The sequence below is a fragment of the Triturus cristatus genome, chromosome 9 (genome assembly GCF_964204655.1).
Source record: "Triturus cristatus chromosome 9, aTriCri1.1, whole genome shotgun sequence".
Lineage (NCBI taxonomy): Eukaryota > Metazoa > Chordata > Amphibia > Caudata > Salamandridae > Triturus > Triturus cristatus.
The window spans coordinates 1,160,759,274-1,160,783,748 of NC_140592.1; the positions used below are offsets into that span (position 1 = coordinate 1,160,759,274).

Below are 24,475 nucleotides of genomic sequence, written 5' to 3' on the forward strand. Positions count from 1 at the left end.
TATCAATAAAGTTTGGGAGGAATGTAGTGTCCTGCTAGACACGTATCAGTATCCCAGCAGGTTCTAGTTTTACCAGCCACTCCTTTGAGGGTTGGCCACACACACACACCATACCCATCCGCCACAGGCGTTAATTAAAGGACCCGAGTGCACGTGGCCAGTTAAGTTAGCATACCCACTGTGTTTGTGTCATGATTTACTAAGTATGTGGGCCTAGAGCCAACGACTTTACAACCGCCATCTGCAGGGTCCCTAGGTGTGCTATTGGGCCTAAATGTTTGATCAAGATCCTTATTTCCAGAAAGTGCTCACCAAAATATTGCTCTTTTCTTAAAACCGATTGTTTTTCTCTATAAACTTAGAGCCTCTAGCAAGCAATCGGTAGTGCATGTTATATGGCTAGTGTGCAATAACAGATTTTCAAAAGGAAACAGTTTTTCTACCCGTTCTATACCTTCTATTTAAAAGGTCACAGGCCCTGCAAACGTCATGGTGCAGTCGGTGCTGAAACTTCCAGGGGTGGGTTGGGCATTTCCTAAAGTGCAAAGGCTCTGGAGGGAGCAAAAAAGCGAGACACGTAGGGAACCTGCATAGTTGAAATGAAGATCAGCTGCCCTCGTTTGAGCCACAGGAAGGACTGAGGCTCCGGTGTTGAAGGGGACACAGTCATACTTTTGATGTCGTCAATGTTGGCCCTTTTGTGGCACTCTGGCAGGGCTTTGTACCCCGAAGCCCAGGTCGTGAAAACATTCGACTCGCCTAATCTGGTGTTTATTGCTATCTCAGGAACAATCTGGAGGGATAGTATCCATGTAAAACAACTATCAGATGTTGCAGATCCATCAACGGTGCAACAACAGCAAAATACCAAGGACCGCTGTAGTTTGTCATTTCAATCAGCGCGGCCCTTTTGTTGGGCAGGGGCCCTGGCTGTCTTCCAAAGTGCTGTCCTCAGGACACATCTGCGGAACATAACTCTGCTGCTACTTGTAAACCAGTACACTGTTTACTTTGGACTGCACCTAAGCCTGTGAAAATAATTTTATTTTTGCTTGGTTTATCCCCAAAAGAAATCTTTTTGCAGGCATGTTTATTGGTGGTACTGAAAGAGCCAGACATGAGATTGTTGGCTTTATCTGTCATCAGAATGCTAATTAGTTGTCAAAGAGGATAACTGAACTCAACTTAACATGGCTATTGTATTCAGAGGCTAGTCGGAATCTTTTTAAATTGCCAACTTTGCAGCGGGCTTGTGTAATAGTACATTCTCTGCTCGCCTGTATTTGTTGTGATAAGTGAGGCCCCCAGGAAAAAACAACAGAAATATCCAAACTTCAATCATGTAGATTGCAGTTCACCCTGGAAATGTTTCATATCTACAGCTTCTTGTTTTTCTTGGGAAAGGTGGTTAATCCGTTGAGTTTCCTTGCAACAGGATATGTTTTAAAGAACAATGCAATGGAATTTCAAAATCACCTTGTACATGCATGGGGGAGTAGCACGTGTGAAAGCAAAATAAAGCTGGACGCTCTTGGGGTCTGCTTTGGTGACTCCTACGTACCGTCATGCCATGATCTGTTGAATTGATTGAGTCCTCGCATTGGAAAGCAGCTTGCAATTCTCATAGCTTCAGAGGTCTCACTGTGGTAAGTAATAACAGGGGCGTAACATTAGCCCTGCAACCCCTCCGGTGGCACTGTGCATGGGCGATGGGCCTCAGGCCTGAGAGCTCCTGACTGGGTCCTGGTGCAGGAGCCCCGAACATATACTTTGCAGGGGGCCCTGTCAAGTTTCATTACGCCACTGAGTAATAGCCGTGATAAATGTTGTGGTGGTGGTAATAATGGTGGTTGGTAATAATGAGATAATGGTGGTTGTAAATGGGAGTGGAGGTAATGGTTGTGGTAATGTTGGTAATGGTAGTGGTTGTAGTGGGTTAAAGTGGTGGTGATGGTGGTAATGCTGGTGGCGGAAATGGTGATAGTAGGAATGGTGGTAGTGGTAGCAATAGATATGGTAATAGTAATGGAGGTGTAAATATTGGTGGCATTGATGCTTAGAGTGACATGGTAATTATGGTGGTGTTAACAATTAACTAAAACATTGTCAAGTTCTCAAAAGGTAATTCATGCATAGGCACTGTGTAATCTTTTGCTAAACCTTACCATGCAGGGTGGCTGCCAGGTGCAGAGCACTGAAAAAATATGAGTGGTCCTGATATGAGGGAAGGGCAGAGCAGAAGTTGAAACCACAATAAGCCCCTGTACCAAGAGCACACTAGAGAAGTAGCCGAGATCGCTGGAAGCAGTAGTAAAGCACTGACAAAAAGGACATGTAGAGTAGGAGTCAGGATGACTGTGAGCAGCAGTGAAGTGCTCCAAGGATGGCGAGGTAAAGCAAAAGTTCAAAGATTGACACACAGTCTTTTGGCTGTCAGTGGTGGTCCGTTTTGAAAGCAGAAGCAGACAGTAAGCAGGCAAAATGCCCAGAGGTGTAGTTTGGGCAATAATGTTAGGGGAGTGTGAGTCGGTGATTTCCCATCAAGCAGCGTGGTGTACACAACTAAAATAGTTCAGAATGGGGCTGCTGACTGGTTTAATAGACAGTTTTAGGAACATTATTTTTTATTTATTTAGAAAAGTAGGGTTAGTCAACCTAGGGCCACAGTGAGATAGTCTGGACCTATTGGCCTGCTCCAGTCTAGTTCCTTCACACAGCAATGTAGTTGTGGGAGGCCACAGACAGCAGGCCTGGCACCATCACAGGCCTAACATGAGCAGACCAGGCTTGGGGAGGGTAGTGAGAGCCAGCCTAGAAATAGTCCAATCAGTATTACAGATCTGGAAAAAAGATGGGGACACGCACTGGATGCTCACAGTCAAGGTCAGCTGCTTAGAACCCATACCCAGATACACATCTTGGGCACCATCAGGCCTGTAAACCATTGCAAGTATTCCTAATGCTTCTGAGACAATGCAAGGGCATTTGCAAGTTTCCTTACCTCACATAATAGGTACAGCTACCATCAGCTGCGTAAACAGGTACAACTGGACATAAACAGTGCATGTTTCCCTCCTTCACAGAACAAGTACACCACATCAGCTTGAGTGTAAGCTTCACACTCCCAAAGATAAGGTACAGCAGAATATCCACAGTTTTAGTGTCCAAACCTCACACAATCGGTACTGCAGCAGAAGTGCAAGCATCTGCCTCACAGAAGAGGTGCAGTCCACCATCATCAGTGTAATCTGCTCTCACAGAAAGGATACAGCTGGGCATCAGCAGTGCAGGCTTCTCTTTCTCAGGAACAGGTATAGCATGACAACAGCAGTGCAAGCTTTTGTCCCTGACAGATACGTTCTAGCACTACATCAGCAAAACAAGCTCCTATATATAAGAGCCCTCAACAGTGCAAACACCCTTACCTATTTGATGTGTATGCTTCAGTAAGCTTGTGTGGATTAGTAAGTGTATAGATGGCTGAGTGGGTAAACGGTTAAATGTGAGTGGGTAAGTCGAAGATAAATGGCTGTGTCGCTATGTATGTTGAAGGAGGAGTAGGTGGTAGGATGGTGGAGAGGGTTGGTGGGCAGCTGCGGGAGTCAGAAGTTCGATGGCGTATGCATTTATATTTGGATGACTATTGAATTGGTGTGGATGGATAGACGGATGAGTAGATGTCTGCGGATGAAGAATGGGCGTTAAAAGATGATGTCTGTGCACTGATGGGTATTTGTGCAAAGGTGAGTGAGGGTCCGTTTGTGTGTTTATGGGTGGATAAGCGGTCACTTTGTGTATGAGGTGTATGTGTATGTCTGTTGTGTGGAGGTGGATCCCTGCACCTTGATGCTGCACTTGGAGCTCCTCTCCTTGGCACATGGTGAACTGTAAACAAAAGGGCTTATGACCTTGCAGGGCACTTACATCTGCTTGCTGGGCAACAAAGCACCGTGAATCACTGTAATAGGGCAGAACCTTCATCTAATTTCATCAGGAATCCTGATAATACTAAATGACTGTGGTGCTGACTTATGCACTTTTGTGTGAGTGTTAGAAGATTCTGAAAGCGACAACTATGATGTCTTTCATATGACGCTGTGATCCTGAAACTGCTGGTTGAAAGAAATATTATATAATAAAATCATGACTGAAATACTAAAAATGAGCCATCTCAGAATGAGGTATAACATGCAGTCGCAAAGAAACAAAAGGGTGACATGAACATTCCAAGAAGTGGCCTATCTGAGAATGAGTTATAACATGTGGCAACACCAAAAGGGGTGACATGCACATTAATGTGGTGGCACTGGTAACAAAGGGGGTGACATAGGCATTCCAAGAAGTGAGCCATCTTAGAATGAGGAACAACATATGGTAGCACTGATAACAAAGGGGGTGACATAGGCATTCCAAGAAGTAAGCCATCTCAGAATGAGGAACAACATATGGTAGCACTGATAACAAAGGGGGTGACATATAGATTGCGACATATAGATTGCAAGAAGTCAGCAGTCTCCGAATGAGGTACATGTGGCAGCACTGGTAACAAAGGGTGTGACATACTCATTCCAAGAAGTGAGTCATATCAGAATGAGGTAGAGCATGTGGTATCACTGGTAATAAAGGAGGTGACAGTGCACATTCCAAGAACTGAGCCTTTTATTATTAATTGTTACTAATCTTTTTTCTTCTTTAATAAAAATAATAAAATAAAAAAAAGAATTGAGCCGTCTTAGAATGAGGTATAACGTGTTACAGCACTGGTAACAAAGGGGGTGATATGCATATTCCAAGAACCTCAGAATAATGTATAACATGCAGTAGTACTGGTAACAAAAGTGTTGGCATGCACATTCCAAGTAGTGAGCCACCTCTGAATGAGGTATAACATGTAGTAGCACTGAAATAAAGTGGTGGCATGCAGATTCTAAGAAGTGAGTTACCACAGAATGAGGTACAACGTGCATTAGCCCTGGTAACAAGTGGGTGGCATGCACATTGTAACAAGTGAGCCATCTCAGAATGAGGTACAACATATTATAGCACAGGTAATAAAGGGGGGACATGCATGTTCTAAGAACTAAACCATCTCTGAATGAGGTATACCATGTAGTGACACTGAAAACAAAGGGGTAAACATGCACATTCAAGGAATGAGCTATCTCAGAATGAGGTATAATATGCAGTTGCTCTAAAAATAATGGGTAAGACATGCATATTCTGATATGTGAGCCATCTCGGAATGAGGTATGAAATGCAGTGGTGGCATTGAAAATAAAGGGGTTGCCATTCACATTCCAAGAAATTAGCCGTCTCTTAATAAATTATAGCATCAAGTAGTACTGAAAATAAAGGAGTGGCATGCATGTTCCAAGACGTGAGCCATCTCAGCATGAGGTATAAAATGCGGAGGCACTGGAAATAAAGGAATTGACATGCACATTCCAAGTAGTGATCCATCCCGGAATGAGGTACAACTGGCAGTGGCCTTGAAAATAAAGGGGTTGACATGCACATTCCAAGACCATATCAGAATGAGGCATAACATGCAGCGGCACTGAAAATAAAGGGTTTGACATGCACATTCCAAGAAGTGAGTCATCACTTAATAAACTATTACATGCAGTTGTAATGAAAACAAAGGCGTGACATGCACATTCCAAAAAGTGAGCCATCTGGGAAAGAGGTATAACATGCGGTAGCACTGAAGTATAGAGGTGGCATGCACATTCTGAGAAGTGAGCCATCCTAGAAAGGTATAACATGCAGTTGCACTGAAAATAAAGGGGTGTCATGTGCATTATAAGAAGTGAGCCATCACAGATATAGGAATAGCAGACAATGGCACTGAAATAAGGTGGTTGACATGCACATTCCAAACCTGTATACACACAACTGTGGCTCCAACCAGGGTGTTATTCGAGTGCCCAGTTATCAGAACTTTATTTACAGTGCTTAAGAATGTCATAGCACGAAGAGCTATAAAAACTGATCGGCCATATGCTAAGGAACTGTGAAAACCTTTACATGTTTGCACTGCGATTCTGAGCATACTGCAGCATAGTGCACAGAATTAGAGACCAGACTTTGAATACTGGAGCATTGTGTCTCAGCACCCGAGCTCCACAGCCAAGGACTGACAGTTTGTGGAGTGAGTGACAGGACGGGCCTGCTGTACCAGTTACGTCAGGCATCAAGACCTGACTGGCACTTCCTGGCATGCATGACCCAACTTTGGAAATATTAGGGGGGTGCACCTCCGCCCCCTAGAATCCCTCCCCCGCCCGAAACTACTCCCCTGAAAAGGCCATCCCTGACACTGACTGAAAAGCCAAATGCCAAACGGCTGTCCTGTGGGACAGAACTCATTTTCATTTTATGGATCTTAGGGCCCTGGTAAAGGCATATTTTGGGGGCCCACTGTTAGGAACAAATTTGAATTTAATCACCCAGTTACTGGTAAATTAAGCACTCATCACCCCTAACATTCAGAAATTGGGTTTAAATATGTGATCCAGGGGCCTCAGATATCCTTAAGATGTCATTGTGCAAATAGAGACAGAGTCAGAAGTAGAAGTAGGCAGTGTGAGGTTGAATTATAGGAATAGAGGTGAAATAGAAAGTGTACTTTCCCAGCATTGCACTTGGACAGTGGGGGCCCTGGGCAACTGCCCATTCGGCTTGTGGCATGAAACGTCTCTCCAGTGCCTAAGTGGGGGCTGACCCAGTCTCCCTCTCTCTGTATTATGACCTGTTGAGCTGACCTAAAGTGTAAATAACACTCCAGTATGTCAAGGATAAAGGAGGCTAACCCAAAGCTCCTTTCTGTATGTAGCATTATTAAGAATATTGTGTATTAATCTTCAATGTTAAAATAGGTGCGATAAAGGGTTAATGCTGCCTCTAGGCCAGGCCCAAAAATTGTCTTAATTTCTGAAGGCTTCATTTTGGCTTCATACAATCTTGTAATGTAAGGTAATGAAAGGTGGATTTGTAAAGCACTTCTTGCCACCCCTGAGGGTATCCAGGCACTGAACCACTGTCTCTGAGTTGAAGGCCATTTAAATATCGTATGCTCTGGATAAACATCGCAAGACGGCTGGCCAGAGAGACATGCGCACTTTAAAGTGTCCAGACCATCACTCCTCTCTGCTGCTGCCCATAAGCAGCAGCCCTGCCCCCGTCCTGAGTCTCAGCTCGGGACGGGGTTTTGCAGACTCAATGAAAAATAAAATGGTAATAATGTCTATTACCATGTTATGTTTTCTCGGGGGGCATTTCAACTAGAGGGGCGACGCTCCTGCACCTTAACGGAGCAGACGCCCCTGCGGATATTTTCATCATAATTGTGACGGTACTGCTCTAAAAGAAATAATTATATGGTCTACTTACCTGTTTGTTTATTAATCCAACCTTACCATGTTCCCATGCTCTGTCTGTCTAATAACTAAGAGAAGTGACATAAATATTACAGTGAAGGCTTTCCTATTAGTTTGCGCTGGTGGTACAACAAGCAAACCCCCAATGCACAAAGGCGTAGCTAATTAATGTGCAAATTATTAAAGCAAATGTGCAATGCAGAAAGGCACCAAAAAATGCTAACACAATAGTGATTGCTAAACCACTTTGCAGTTCGCTTTTGTTATCTTTAAAAAAAGGCAAAGGTTGGCAAAGAATGCAAAAAAAAACAGACACCGGTGCAAACTTTGCATCAACTCAATCCAAGTCCAGAAAAGTGAAAACTATAAAATAAGATGCACAATGCAGTCCAATACTGCAAAATGGCTGCACTTCACCTGGTGGTAAGACACTGGTTTTTACTGGCTGTAGAAAACAAGCACAGGAGAATACAAGAGAAGGTTTATAGGCAAAGATTCACTTTACAGCAGCAGAATGATGAAGAATCAATATGTTGGCAATGCAGGCATCTCACAAAGTGCTCTCTGGCTAATTCAGCCGATTTCTCTGGGTTATGCTCATGAGCATAAAAGGACATATCCACTTCCCAACAGTGGAGCAAGAATATCACAACACACCACAATTCCACAATGTAATTAGATATATAGACAGCATATATTTACTTGGCCACCATTGACAAGACATCACAAACACCACAGCAGCATGAGGCACCACTCCTTGATTATACAGCTGATTTGTGATCCGAGTTACTTCATCACTGACATAGTGGCCAAGTACAGAGGCAGCACAGAGGATGCCTCCCAGTTCATGAACAGTGCAATTCACCAACATATATAGAATGGTGCATATAGGATGGATGGCCTACTTGTAAGGCTGCAAGGAGGCAAGGACGAAAATATCAGTACAATATAACTGCACACATTAAAGCAATGAAATCCAAATCTACAGGAATAATGGTAGTAGAGCTGTAGTGGTAACTGTGGTAGCGCGTCTGTTGGCACTTCTGAGAGTAATATGAGGTGTCTCCAGAAGCCAGGAACGGCATTAGGGTAAGATCCGATAATATGTGTAGGGTCATTATCTCATGTGCTGTGTTGCACTACATAGCAATGCGTAGGAGAATGGAGTGTGAGATGAAGGAGGACCATGAAGATGACTATCATCAGGTGGCTCATGTGCATAATCGCTGTGGAGCCATGGGATGATGTGTCAGACGAATTAAAGTCATCCAAAATAATATTTGATGCAGCTGTAGACCAGTGTTTTTACACACCCGCCTGATGATGTTTTAAAGATACATGTTGACTTTATATTTTAACCCCAACAGAAGTAGAGAGAACAGAAATAAAAGTTCACACAGAACGTGCGCAACGCAAGTCACAAGAGGAGATTAGCACATCAACAAATACAAATATTTGTCAATCATCCTCTTCTTTCCATTGGTGGGTAATTGATAGATGTATCTATGAAAGGAAGGCTGTGTTCTGTCGCTGGTGTCAGGACAGTGTCCCTCTGGGCGTCCGAACGATGGTGGCAACTTTTTCTTCTGTGCACTATTTGAGCATAGGTAGTTTCTCCACTTCCTGGGGTGTGACCACCTGGATCTTAGCCCATATAATTTTTTGGTGCTCTGTAGAACCATTAATGCAGACTTTCTGAAAGGTTTGTTGTTATTTTTGTGACCTGCTCCACCATGTTCAGTTTGACTTCAGCAATTCTCTTTTTGCGCCTTCTGCCTGGATCTGCACCGTCACTGGGTCCCCTGGAGCAATTTCACCAAACACGACTGGAGAATGTTCCTAGATTACACTCTCTGACTTCTCTGTGCTTTCCCCTCAGTCCCGAAGAATGATGTAATGTTCTCAGCGCTCATTGCGTGACTTCCCTAAAAAGCTTTCTTTTTTTTGTTTTTTAGCAAATCGCTATGACGTGAATCGATTAAGGCTTTAGAAATTTCTAGCGATTCACTACATTGTGAATCACTAAAATGCACAATGTTTGTGATTGGATTTCACCTGCACAGCACTTGGTCTGTGCCTAGGAAATCTATTGTATTTAATATATCTAAAAGGGGGCTCTTATCAGTTCCCGTAGCCGAGGTTCAGTGTCCATCCACTTTTGTGTGGAACTTTTTTTATGCATTTCAAGAAATCTTCTCATGGTACATGGCACGGCTACAGTCTTATTATTTCATCACATATAACTCCCCTCCAGCCTTTTATGACTCAGTCTTACTTGGATTCAAGGCACATGTGTGATTTTTTTTACCAAGAACTCCACAGGTGCTAGAATGTGGGCACTCTGTAGTGTTCTTGGTCCACTGCGTTAGCAGCCCCCTGGGAGCTCATTTGATCTATTTCTTAAAGCTTTAATGTGCGCAGCGCTTGTTTGGCTTGACATCAGTTTTGCACCGACTCTTCTTGTTGCCGTCTTTACACAGCCTCCACAGTAGAAAAGGAAACATAATTGGAGAAGACGCGCATATAACAAAGAAGAACATGTTGTAATTTTCCCCATTCTATGAAACTATCAAATTTTATTGTCTCTGCCTAGCCAAATCTTACTGCATTTTCTTCACAAAAAATATCACTCTCCTTTATAGAAACTTAAGAAGTAATATGTCAAACAGATTTTTATATGCTACCAGGTCTACTTTATGACATGACGCTCTATTGTGGGATGGCCATTACGTGTTTGCTTTGTCTCGTAAAAGAGAGTGGAGTGATGTGGAGAGCTAGCAGGCGGACAGGGCTGGCGGTCCAGTCCCCGGTCTGTCAGCTATGTATTCGGTGCATCTCTTGGCTGTTATTCCGCAGTCGCTCTCTGTGACTGAGTCAAGCACTTGCCATGGCGGCTCAAAAGATCAACGAGGCCCTGGAGTACATCTCCAAAGCAGAGAAATGGTAGCTTGATTATGAATGCAAGTTTAAAACTTGACCTTCTGCCAGTTTTTGCTTATAATTATTCTCAATTTTTGATGTTTCATATTATAGCCTATGTTATTGCCATTACTTAAACCTGATATATGCTTTTATTTTGTATAATGTGAGCATTTTCTTTTAATAACATTTTTTCTGAACTTAAAAAAAAAAAACTTGACCTTCTGATAAATCATTAACTCCTTTCTTCTGTTCCCACATTTGACGTGGACTGTCTTAAGCACCCGTTCCCACCCGTGGCAGGTTGGATAATATTTTGCAGAACCCGATCCCCTCCATGATCTTTTTGCCTGGTATTATAAGGATAATGTGAAGTGGGTGATGGATGGATTTACAAGATGCTTCCAAGTGTTTCCTTTTTCTACAAAGATTTACATTTTCTGTCATTTTATCATGTAGTGATTTCAGGCTTGAGTAGCTTCTATCTTATCTTCGAAGTTCAGTAATTTTGCATGTTTTTCCACGTGTGTAAAGTCCACTCGGTGTTTGCTTATAGCCACACCTTTCTTTTAAGGTAAAATGAGAATTACGTTACTGTTTTGAAGGGCAGTATATTCGATGTGCAAGTTTGCATTTGCTGAATACTTTTTCATTTCACTTGCCTCGTGATTGACTGTTTCCATCTCCTGTGGAGTGCCTGCATTGTAATGTATTAGGGAAAAATGCAGTACTCCGAATTATCATACTTTTATTTTCTAATCTTATACATGCACCTTATACAGAAAGCAATTTTTTTATTGTTAACTTTTTCACTGCTGCAAGCTTATTAAGGTTTCGCCTGCACAGTATATTGGCTTTCTCAATAAACAAGTCATAACACTTTTATGGAGTTTCTGTAGCTTACATTGCACAACTGCTCCCCAAAAATATTATTAATCAAATAGGCGAAACCCAATGCATTTACCAATTTCTTTTTAATGTTTCCTTGCTTCTGGCCCCTGATGCTATAGTGAATCCTATTGCTGTGTGCATAACAGGCAGTGATGAAATAAGGTCTTTAGCTAAAGCCCATTTTTCATGAATATTATTGCACCAGGGCTTAAAAAGGAGGGAAACATTGTGAAACCGATGCAAAAATATATCAGATAAGCATTACTTATGAACCATTTGTTTCTCGTGGAATACAGTTTCAGGGCAAAAAGCCAGATTCGTGAATACACTTTGCCAATCTTGCACCAATTATACTGCTGTCATGATGAGAAACGGAGCAAATTGATTTTGCCATGAACTTACTTTCCCATTTCCCTTTTAAAAGCATTCCATTCCTTAACAAGTAAATTCGGTGAAAACAGGACACATTCTGCTTGTTCAATTTCTTGCTGTGATGAAATATTCTACCTATACGGTTGAATGCATAGAACCCGGTTGGATTTCCAAATATACATGCAATAAAGAAATTAAAACACTTCTGCTCCATTTCTTGCACACCCTATGTATTTTTTTTGCTCTTATGCACACCCTATTGAAATCCACTGGAGGTGTATAATGATACCACTTTGTGTCCAAAGTTTTAGAAAGGAACAGGTCATCGATTGAGTGTAGTGTACGACTAGAGTCCATATGTCATTCCTTGTTAGTTTTGCCTTTTCTGTTGTTTGTTTACTTCTGTTTTACTTCGGCTTTTAAAGGAACACATACGTGTATTGTATTTTGCACACAGTACATGGTACAGGATTTACATGCAGGCTCAAGAGCTGCATCAAACATCCACGGCTGCTAAGCAGTGACAATCAAGTAGATGGACGTAAATGTGTTTTACACATTAACATGTACATTGAATGTGATACAGAATATTTACACGTGTGTATGATGTGCACACATAAAGTTTGTGCCTCTGTTTAGCCTGGAAAAAAGACCCATTCCCATCAAAGCACAGGGTATAATAGTGCATGACATTACTTCCTGTACCAGAGTGAAACCATCAATGCTAATTCATGCCACATGTTTTTTCGCACTTCTTCCGGCTCTCCGCATTAAAGGAAGACCAGCTGAGTTGTACAGAGCTGGTTGGCAGCATTATACAAAATTAATAAATGAGTGCATTATGCGTGGACTGAGAACACTCAGTCATTCTTGTGTCTCTTCCATGGAGCATGGTGTCTTTTGTTAGTGGTCTGGGTACTCTGTCAACCAAGCATGACTTCTGGCTCGAGTGAGCTGCTAAGGTGACCGTGGCTGGGCCTCATTAATACTTGGTGACGAAAGACCCAAACATGAGCTTTCTGTATCATCCCCCCAGCGGCGTAGCACCAGGGTGGGCGCTGGGGTGTTACAACCCCTTAAAACATGTATTCTGTATTTAATAGTGGGGTAAAAGTGCTTTCAAACAGGTAATGTGAAGTGTCTGTCGGATTTCTCATGGGACATTTACATGCTCACACTGACAAAAACACAGACACTCTTCTATTTTTTGAGTATATTGTGTACCCCTAACAATCCGCCCTCCTCCCTCTTTCCACCGCCCTTAAGCCGCCCTCAAGTCCTGCTTCTCATATAATGTGTCTTAACAAGATGTCCCACGTGATTGTTGGGAGATCTGAAGCTCACCCCGCCCCCCCCATCATACTGACCAAGCTTTGTCTCTGCATCCCCCGACCTCACCCATCACCTTCTACCAAGCTGCCTGATCAATTTACTGTTAGAGCCAAACGCAAGGGTACAGTTGAAAACTTGGGGCCTGATTCACAAAGTTAAACGTACACATTTGAGTAAGTTTACGCTTTTTCAGTAGTCACAAAACTGCATTTTAATAGTAAGTCTACAAGTGTGGAGACACCGCAATCCGGGTGAAGAACTCCACACATAAGATAGGCCTGTCCTATCTTTGTATGTGTGGAGTGCTCACAGCAGCATTGTGATTGACTCAGGGGAGTGTGGGAGCCTGGGAGCTTTCAGTCCACCCTTTTCCCTCCCCGCCCACTTCTACTGCCCGGGAGCAGCCACGACTGAGTCTGCAACTCTCTCTTCATAAGATAACATGCCATTTTCTATTCATGTGCCGATAAATGTAGTTCTGCCAATTTCTAATACTGCCGGAGTACTGTTACATACCTTTGATGGGGCCAGACTCTCTCAACAGAGGATCCCTGATTATTGTATTGATTGACTAGAAATGGTGCAATACGTCACATGTAGAGGATTTGGAGTAAAACAGTCCTCAAATATGTTATTGAGGATCCTATTTATTCAGATGGGCAGGGAGGATATACCAAAACCAGCATGATGAGGTTGCCTAGGGAGCTGCTATCATGTTTCACGTGGCGTGGGAGACGCAAGCCACTTTCGCTTCTTGGGTGTCATGTGATGCAGGCTTTGGAGCCTTAAAATGAGTTCTCTTCTTTTTTGAGGATGTCTTGATGTGTGGGTCAGGACAACTCGCCTTTTAAGGGTTAGCCAGTTTCAGGTAGCCAATATGAAATAGCAGTCATGCTCAGCACAACCTGCAGAGATGGCACAAAACATTGAGCGCTTTGCCCACATGGGGTTTTGTGGTAGGATGCCCCTGGGATCTGGATTCTGCTATACACTGAAGTTTATCTGAGAGTGGAGAGATTTGATGCTCTCTAACGCACTCAAAAGAAGGGCAACATTCACCCCTCATTACAATGGGACAGCAGCACCAAGAAGGAAAATAGTGTGACACCAACTAAGCAAAAGTATATTGCAGGTACAGCAAACTTTAGCTCTGGAAGTCTTAATTCCCTGTACTAAAAATATCTCTTCCTTGGAGTGAAAAGATAGAATTTGACAGAAACAAGTTGTTTTGTCGTTTGGGAATGATATTAATGTTGAGCCTGACTATTTACTCTGGTAGAAGGTAACTATCAGCTGCTATTAACACCTTCGATGATTAAACTCTATGCAGGAGCTGGACCTGAACTGGATGTCTTAGTTCCACACTAGAGTTTGATGAGCTCTTTACCATCCCAGACTGCCAACTCACTATAGTTATCTTCTGGTTCTGGTTCTTTCTATTCAGATTGAAGACACAGATTTCTTGTGGAATAGGCCTGCTTAAGCAATGAAAACTGTTCAAACACTACTTTGCAAAGGTAGGACACAGGGAGGAAACATGAATCAAATGTCTATTACACAGACAGGATATGCAGTACTTGAGAGTGAGCCAGATGCAGCCTACTGAGGCCCATTGGCTGAACATTGCACCATAAGCTGCCCAAGCCTGGAGAAGAAGACAAGGTGTACAAAAAAGAAAAACAGCTTCATTTAAAAAAGTTTAATTTAAAGGGAAGTGAAAGTGTGGCAGCAATAGTCCCAACAGCCCCTGTCCATGTTTATGTTAACGCCTTACAGGCAGGCTTAAAACGTAGAACTGGCGTTTTCATGTCAAACTAGCTCTATATTAACTAACTCCCTCTTCACATGCGTCATGCAATGGAGTAGGTTCCAATGTGCAAAATATATAACCCCCCCATGTGTTAGGAAGAGAAAATGTGATCCTACTGGGAGACATGAATCTCTGAAAAGCACCAAATGCATACATTTGGGTGCTCATCTACTCAATCCCATTTTCACTACAAGTTATGCCATTACCCAAGGGGATCTAATGCCATTTGCGTTGGTGAACAATTTTGAGGGCTCCTTTTTAGGTCTCGAGCCAGCACATGCGCTGCTCTGGCGAGACATTTAGTGAGTGGGCTTTAAAAAGCCCGACCACAGCTTTTTGGCTGGCATAGAGCGTGCAGTTATGCGCACAATCACGAGCAGAGGCGCCATCTGGCTTTCCTCTCTCGTCATGGTGCTTGCACATCGCACACCACTCGCCAGCCTGCTTTCACTTTTGCCGTTACACGTGCACGCACCACTCGCGTCCTTTTTTCCATCTCGCCTCTGTACCTTGCTCGGTCTTCCTTGATTTTGCTTTTCCCTTCACTCCCTGTACCCCTCCGGAGACCACCTCCTTCCTCTCTGCCTCTCTCTCCAGTCCCTCCCCTGTTTCAATCCGCCTCCGGTACGTTTTCTGTCTGTGTTGCGACGCCCTCATCTGACACCTCAGGTACTCTCTCCCACTGCTCCTGTCTGTGATATGAAAGCGCCTGCATGCTTAAGATTCCTGGGAGGAGCTGTCACCCGTCAGGATTCCTGTCAGATACCAGAAAAAAACACTGCGACGAAGTAAAACTCGTACAATAGACCTTCCTAGCAGTAAGATCAGTGTATTCAGCAGCAGTGCAGTGCTCACAGCTGAGCAATCTGTCTACTAGCAGTAGAAACTGTGAGGTCAGAGGTTCCGCTGCCTCATTTACATAATGTATTAACCACCGAACGCAGTTCGATGGTTCAAAGTGTTGCATTTTATAACAACGTCTTCTGTGGCCTTACAATGCTCCAGGCATACCAAGGTACTGCGATATCAGAGGCGACTACTACTCATCTCCAGGGAACTCATTTTATCTTCCTCTGAAAGATAACATTCTGAGTTGAACCATTTAGTTTACAACCTGTGTTCAACCAGTCGCACAGACTGCTGTTTGCAGCATGTCCCTTATCCCACTGAACTATCCTATCCAGGTTGCTGTCTCACCACATCTGCAGATAAAAAATCGTTTTTGTTTTAATTTTTAAAAATGTCAGCTCTAGATTTGTAGGCAAAATGCATTCAATTGTTTATAAAAGCGTTACGTAATTTCCTAGGGGTACAGTTTCTGTTCACGAAGATTGGTTTAATAAAACTGTATTTATTGTTGCCAGTAACTTTGCCACTGCATGGCAGTTGGCAAAGTCAATAGCTCTACCTGAGCACATCTAAGGCCCCCACAATGCATAGCCAATAGGTCTCGCCTTTGGGACATTATAAGTGTTTAGTTATCCAGCACAATATCCTTCATTAAACAACATCAAGTGTTGCATGGCTAATCACTTATAAGGTCCCAAAAGCGAGACCTATTGGCTATGCCAATGCTTGTTTAACGGAGCTGATGAACCTCCAAAAATCTCATAGATCACTTGTTCCACAATCAAAGGGGAGATATAATAATTTCAGGCCTTCGGTCTCATAGTATGACCATTTGCATAGCTCAACCACTCCGGAAAGAGCCTCACAGCCTCACTGAACGAAATGCTTCTGTTTCTAACTAGGGAAAGCGTACTAAATCAATTTAAACGGTACGTCTGGTTTTATGCGGAAGTCTCCAATCTTGAATTTGAGGCTCGACAAGGGGACAAAAACTGGAGAAGGTTTTATACCTGTCTTTCTAATACTCATCTGCAAAAGCAAACTCAGAAAGGCAAAGAAGCAATATTTCTCTGAGTGCGTTCTGCACACTTGCAGTTGACGGAGCGCAGATATCTGAACCTCAATCTTTTAGTGAAATTATCAAATATATTTCCCCATTGGTCGTATGTACCTTTGTTATTTGACTTGAAGCGTTGTAAGGGAGTGAACATCAGAACTTCATTTCTGTTTCTGTGAAGCCAATGTGACTCCACAATGAAGACCAAGAATAAAAAAATTCAACAGTAAAGGTTTATTTTAGAACATTAATCCAACCATTTTATATGTAAAGCAAAAACAAGTTCAAGAGATAAAATAAGGTCTGGAGACCAAAATGTAATAAGTCATAATAAAACTAGATACACAATAGCAACAGCCACAATGCAAAGGAAACAGATTGTTGCAATCAGGTGTTCCATAAATAAACGTTGCCTCTCTTATCTAAACATAGGCTAAAGCAAGGTTTTAATGGGGTTTTATAAAGGGAAAGCATAGAAGGTGTCAGCATAAATCGAACTTCAGTAGAAGTTCCGGAAAATGGGAGAAGTGGTCAACATGAAGCTTAAACTCAGAAAAGTCCAACAGACGGAGATCTGTTCCCTTTCAAAGTCAGGATAAAGTCTGCCTAACTAAATATGAAACACCAATTAAAATGCAGTCTAAAGTTTCTGGAACATCCATAACTCGTTTCGACCACTGAAGGCCAATCAGGTAACCACATTTGAGGGGAGTTGATATACTTGGATGTTGCATTCTCCTGGTACACCGTGAACAGGAGGCTTTTTGTCACAATCATTGCTCCGCGTTCGCTGCCAGATGTCTACTCCAAGGCCTCACTATCAATAGCCTAATACACAACAATAAGCCTTTCAGTAGTTAACACGGATCACGGTAATGCACCTGCAGAGAAAAGAAGACAGCATGCTGTCCGCTCTAAAGTAAGCATTTCAGCTTGAGGCCTAACGTCAGGCTAGGTTAACTTGAGAATCATAATGTAGGCACATTACAGTATTGCAGATCAATGGAATAACAACCAATATTAAACATGAATATATAATGAACATGGTTACATCAATTTATGAGTCTGTCTAGTATAGTTATGTGTAAATTCTCAGTGATTTAAGTAGTTGTTCACTATTAATTCAGTTATAAATGTCACAGACGTTAATAAAATTAGACCCCACTTTGTGTATCAATGTCATATATAGGTGCATTCATGTATATACATGATGTAGGTAGGGTGAGGCAAAAAGGTACGCTGCTCCACAGTCTACCAAAAGAACTGTTTTATATAATTGCCAATCTGCGAGCCCACAATGCCAGTCAATACACTTTTTTTCCCTTAGGATACAATAATATTTCAGACTTCTTCACAGAGATTCCCTCAATGCATGCAGGCATCGTCCATGAAATTGTTCATTTAACCAGACATCAGCATTACAGCCCGCACTTCTGTTAGACTTATATCATGTACGGAACATTTTGAATGAGTTGCAATTTCTGACCAACATTCAAATAAGTCCCCAGTTTTGTTCTCCCAAAGATCTTTGCCTGATTGGAGTCATAAAATAGCTCTGTCCATTTAAGAGATGTGAGAACAAGTTGATTTTTTCCCACCTTTAGCCTATTAGAAGCTATAAAACGGAGCTGTGGTGACCCACATAGTTAGTCCACCTCCCCTTTTGTTTCATCTGTACATGGGTCTCATTGTGCAATTACTCTGAAAGCAAGGGTGCAGTTGTACATGTAAGCCAATGACATGCACTCTTTGTCTTAACAACACTGCTCAAGTTCTGGCAACATCAGTCAGAATCGGGAAGGTTTGGCAAAGCCCATGGTCTTTACCCGCTAGTGGATGGCTACCAGTTTCCTTGAGCTTCACTTTACAAAAATGCAGTTCCTGCTTACCTCCCTAGGGGGCATATGTATGAAGCCATTTTCCCGTTCGCAAACGGGCCGATTCTCAAAATCGGCCCGTTTGTGAACGGGAAAAAGCCTTTTGGGATGTATCATCCCAAAAGGCCCTCGCAATTTAGGGAATCGCAAAATTTGCGATACCCTATTTTGCAAATGCATTTAGGGAATTGTAATTTGCCATTCCCTAAATGCTATTCCAGTAGCCATCGCAAATTGCGATATTCCTGTAAGGTATCTCAAATTACCACCAACTTGAAGTTGGTGGTAATTTGCGATTTCCTCGAAAAAAACACTTTTTTCTTTTTTCAAAGTGCCATATGGCACACATACATGCCCTTAGGGCATGTATGTGTGCCACATGTGCACAGATGCACATTTCAGGTGTGCAACAGGGTGTCCTTTTGGAACCCTTGCACCCTTGAAATTGCGTACGCAATTTGCGAGTACCTATTGGGTGCTCGCAAATTGCGCGCGCAGTTCCCATTCATTCCTATGGGCCTCTTGGCCCATAGAAATTAATGGGTAGCCATTCCATATTTGCGACGAGTCGCAAATATGGAATGCGTAGGAATCGCTATTTTAAATGCGAAACCTACCTACACAGCAGTTTGCGAGTCTTTAATAGCGATTCGCAAAAAATCGCTATTAAGGACTCGCAAACCTATTCTTTCATACATGTGCCCCCAGATGTCTTTGGTTAGAGTGATGTCCAGTGTTTGCAAGTTAGGATCCCCTCCTTGGATTGTCAAGTCAATCAGTGATGTGGACATTTGTATATAGAGTCCACCATGGCTCAGGTCAGTAGATGGCCAACGTTGCTAACATCTGCTTTATAAAACAAGGTTTTTAAAGTAATTCTAGCTTTCATCGATGCTACATGCTCGTTTTAGTAATTATTGTATTGATACAGTCCCGTTTGGACCAGGCACATTTGATTACGTGCCTGTCCTTTCAAGATTGGGCCTGGTCTTCAGTTGGTAGACAATGATACTGCTCGGCTCATTACTTGGCTCTCTGGGTCAGAACTTATTTCTCATGTGCTCATGTCGCTTCCCATTCCTAGCTTGGTCCATGTCAGTCGTTCATACGGCATTGTACCATCCAACCCCTGGATTTTTTGTTTCTGTTTCAGTAGCGTAGTAGATGTTCTGCCTGTGAGTGCTCTTTAATATAAAATTAAATAACATAAATTTAGAGAAACAGATATGATCAAAAATCGCATCAAATATGGACTGACCAAGCAAGGAAGTCGCAGGTTCCAGTTCACAGCAGAAAATGTGAACCATTGAGTGTGAATGCCTGCACAGGGTAAAGTGGGAATTGATGATTACTCTGCTTATGTGTGTGTGCAATGGTGGGACGCACACGATTTGGATGAGCAGCTTGAGACACAGCTTCTAGTCCATCCACTAGGTGACAGGATTCATGTGAATTGGGAATAGGAGAAAGTCACGCCCTAGGCCATCATTACGAGCACCCTGGTTAATTGCTATATAGGCTCATATCACAATTGTGAGTTTGTGATAAATATCAGCAGTACAAACCCGCCTGTATTTATCAGGGGAAAAATAGCCTGGGGCCAAATGTATCAAGGTTTTGTGTCGCCCTTGTGCCACGCAGGGCGACTCAAAACCTAAAATGAGATTTACCAAGCCACGCAAGGCCCACCTTGTGTGGCCGTGCGTGGCTTGGTAAATCTGTTCTAACGCAAGGCTTCACAAGTCGCTGCCTTGCATTACTGTGCACTGGGAAGGCGTTTCATGGGTGCAGTGTGGGTGTTCCGCGGCACACTCAGAGTAAAAGGCCTGTGAGGGGCACCTTCCTGCACAAAACAATCTTGCCTACAAGGCAGGCACTCTTGCACCACTGTGCAAAGGTGCCTGCTGCAAAGCAGCACATTGTGTGCCAGCGCAAGGAGAGGACAGGAATGCGCCATTCAGTGGTAAATATGGCGCATTCCTCCCCACTCTCTTTCACTCCGTGCAGCAAGGTGTGTTGCTATGTTTCGTTATGATAAATCTGGCCCCCGGTATTTACCAGAACATGCAGATTTTGGTGTTGTAAGCGCCAAAATCAGCATGCTTGCGCCCAACAACGTGTAAATTGATGCTATTTATCCTACTTGGTGGACTCAGATTTTATCAGGTGTGATAATTATCACACCAATTACCGGGCCACTCATACTGAGGGCCATAGATAGCTGACATTTTTTCCGTGAATGTTGTAAATGGGCTTGGTAGATAATAGTGAGACTAGTCGCTTGTGCAAATAAACCCTATATTAAAATGGGATACTGTAAGAACATATGCATTTTCCTCATTTTACTTACTGTTTAATAATGTGTTTGTCGTTTCCAATCCACAGGTCCAGTGCCATACCTACACAGGCTACTGCTGGTGTGTGAATCAAGATGGGAAGCCCATCAGTGGCACGTCTGCACAGAACAAAACGCCTGTATGTTCAGGTACTGTGGCACAGACACATGTTTTCTCTATTTCTGTAGAAAAGAACAAGACGTCCAAATGATGAATACATGCAAATATAGGATATATATTTATATATGTATATATTTATATATACATATTACCTACTGGTAGTCGCCGGTAAGTAATTATAGTTAGGACCAAGTTTCCATAGAAAAAGTGTTTTTTGTTTTGCTAATAACTTTGGTACAGATTGACCAATCTTCATGACATTTTCAAATTTAGTTTGCCACTCACTTGAGCTACAGACTGGAATGTTGCGGGGTGATTCGTCAAGCGAAGGCTGAGAAAAAGGGAGGGTCCCACAAACGTGTTTTCCGTATGCAATTTCCCATAGGGATTTTAGGCACAACTACAGCCTGAACCACTGAACGAAATTACACCAAATTTGGAAGAAAGCTAGATCATGGCTCAGGAAGAGTGCTTTTTGTAATTTGTTGTAAATCTGCTCACTATTTTTGGAGTTATTAAAGAAAAAAGATTTTTGTATATCTAAGGAAGCGAATCCTCGGCGGATCGGATGGTAAGATTTGATTAGCTGCCACCAATTCAACCAAGAAACGGTGGCAGCCATCTTGGGAAAAGGCCTGAGTCCTAAGAAAAACGAAAATAAAATACCCTGCCCCCTAGGCCATGGTGGTAGGGTCCCACAGGGACCTCACAAGGGGACAAAAACGTTTGTTTTTTAAAGATTTTGCTGCAAATTAGCAGAAGATCCTCAGATCTGCGGCAACATTTAAAAAAGAGCAAGCATGCTTAATTGTGCTTGATCCTTCTCGCCCCCCCCCGGGAAGGCAAGGTCCCGGGAGGGAATTAATAATATTATTATAGAGGCGAGGGGTGCGCGTGGCTCCCCCCCTCCCTAGGCCGAGTTTGGCCTCAGGGGCCCCATCTCCTGTGGGAATCTCATTGTAGCTTATGACCTTACACCTAACAACCTACCAAAGTTGCTGTGTTAACTTTCACCGTCTTATCAAACGAAATCCATTTTTGACATCATACTTTTAAGGATTGTTTTAAATTTTTAAAACCTAGATTATTCATGATCTTATAAATCTACAGATTCCTTTAATTATAGAATGGCTATTGATAAGTAAATGTTATCTGTGCTCAGCATCCCAACATTAAAATACATTGGTTTTTTTAGTGAATTTCTAGGGGTTTTTTTAAACGTAAAGTAATATTCAAATACTATATGTTAATGGTTTTCATCCGTGTGCGGTGGGCGTTTTGCACAAGGGCCTGCAGCCAACCCCGCGCTACGCACTAGCCTGAAGACAGGCCCTGTGGCCAACCCCCACAAAGACAGTTTTCCTAGGAGGGGGCATGCAGTTCCCCGTCCTGGGTCAATTTTGGCCCGAGGACCCCATCCCCATGGGGCCAGGCATATATTGTGGGGGAGGGGGGCACATTTCCCTCTCTCTAAACTGATTTTGGCAATTTATAATCTTATTCATACTATCTCATTGCCATTTTTGTTTTTAAACATTTTATTGGTTTTGCAGCACAATAGCAGAGGGACTGAAACAATTACTACATGAAAGAAACCTAGCATCTCAAGAGCATAACCATTCCAGGAGTCTAAACCTCTTCCCACCTCATGTCCAATTTCATGACAGGTTAAACGGGGCGGCAGCTTGGTGCCACAAACCAGCCCCTTCACCACACGTATAAAAACTCCTTGAAGCTATTGTGAACCCTCTCCTTCCACTCCCTCCAACCTATTACCTCATGCGATGGGCTGTGAACTACCCATCCCCCTAATGCTCAAGGTGTCTGTCGCACCTGTCCTATGAACTTTAACTAACTGCTAACAGCAGCAAAATAATCTGCAATCCCTCTATTGGATGCTTTGTGTGCGGGGTCTACCTCTTGTACATGTCTCTATTGCTGGTATGCTTATTCACTCCAGGGCCATCGTAGCCCCCGCCATCCCTTCTGTAAGTGATAGCATGCGCATTTGACCTTCTCTCATCACGCCTAGATTTCGCGACCCCTGGGGATTCGCCTCAACCTCCACAAGCACCCCATGCCTTTTGTCCCCGGGCACGAACCTGCCTGCCAGTATCAGACCTCCAATGGGGGTGTGAAGAACCAAGACTTCTGACAGAACTTTCAGTTTTGCCTGAAGGAGCATCCTATACTGAAGACTCCTGTTTCTGAGTTCCACTTTCGCTTTATCGAATGAGAAACTCTGTGCTTGCCCTTCCTCTCTATAGTAAGGGTAGATCAAGATATCTTGGTTTTGCAGTCTAATCTGGCCTTGTTGTCTCACTGCTTTCAACAATACATCACAATACCAGTAGTTTAGTAGTTTCATAAGCAATAGTCGTGGCCACATCCCCGGCCTGGGCGGCACCCCGGGCACCCAGTGGGCTCTATCTATCACAAACTGTGCTGATAGCTGCTGAGGTTGCAAGAATGTCCTTATCAGGTCTTCGACAAATTGTTCAGCGTTGCCCTTTTTCAGCTTCTCCGGGATGCCCACCAGGTAAGCCTTATATTTTCAGCAAGCTTCCTTCTGCATCTTCAGCTCTAGCGTGCAGGGGAGTTGTGACCTCCTGGAGGTGCAGCACCTCAGTCTGTAAGTGCTTGATGGCCGCTGTGTGTTCTCTCAGCATAGTTTCGGAAGATCTCACTCTAGCTGAGAGTTTTTGCGTCGAGATGGGCACAGAATGCATATTTTTCCTGGCCATGGACTGGTGCCGCCCCACAGCCCTTATCCCGGACCATTGCTGTACCCCCAAAATCTGTCTCCGTATCGTGCACCAGATGCAGTGCTCCGAAGGCAGTCCCATAGAGCCCTCCCTTTGGGCTATAGGGAGAACCAGTGGGACTGTTCATCCCACCGCTGACAAGGATCACAATGCCAGGCCCCACTGCACTCTATCCCTCCTTCACGGCAACTGCAGAGTTTCCCTGGGGTGTAACCACAAGGCGGCAGGAAGTTGTGTCTCGCCTCTGGGCATCTCAGGCCCAGTCCCATTCCTCCAGGTGGAGGGAGTGCCAGCAAGGGTCACAGACAGTTTTGGCCTTTTCGGCTGATCGCTAACTTGTGGGGTCTCGCCTCACCCACCTCAAGCAGTAATGCCGGCCGGGGCCTTACTCTTGGTCTTGACCAGGCCTCCTCTTTGTTTCTGCCTGCAATGTTAGGTGGATCTCCACGGGTGACACAACCCTCTGTGGGTCAGCAGCAGACCGCAGGAAGTAGCCCCAAGGCTAGGGGCCCTCTGCAGCTCTCTCTTCTCCACTACCGGTTTGTTTTCTTGCCAAGAGGGGAATATGCCAGCTTTGCGCGTCTCAGGGCAGTTTGGCCGCCACCCAGGCCACTATGGCAAGCTCAGTGACGGTCATCAGTGGCTCACTCCGCAGCATCTCTACACACCCGAGACGCTGCACCGGCTCCCTCTCCCACTGCTGCTGCTGCCGGCAGGCACTTGGGGGTGAGATTCATTAGGATTTCAGAGTTTTTTTTTTCTGCCTTC

General features: G+C 43.5%; 1 protein-coding gene across 8 annotated transcripts in view; it reads left to right on the forward strand.

Annotated features, from left to right (window-relative positions):
- SMOC1 (SPARC related modular calcium binding 1) overlaps nucleotides 1–24,475 on the forward strand; it is a 798,046-nt gene that overhangs the window by 220,446 nt on the left and 553,125 nt on the right. For all 8 annotated transcript variants that reach the window (XM_085627140.1, XM_085627133.1, XM_085627137.1 and 5 more), the window contains exon 4: nucleotides 20,872–20,971. In XM_085627140.1, the coding sequence (XP_085483266.1) occupies nucleotides 20,872–20,971 (100 nt within the window). The remainder of the gene's footprint in view (nucleotides 1–20,871; nucleotides 20,972–24,475) is intronic.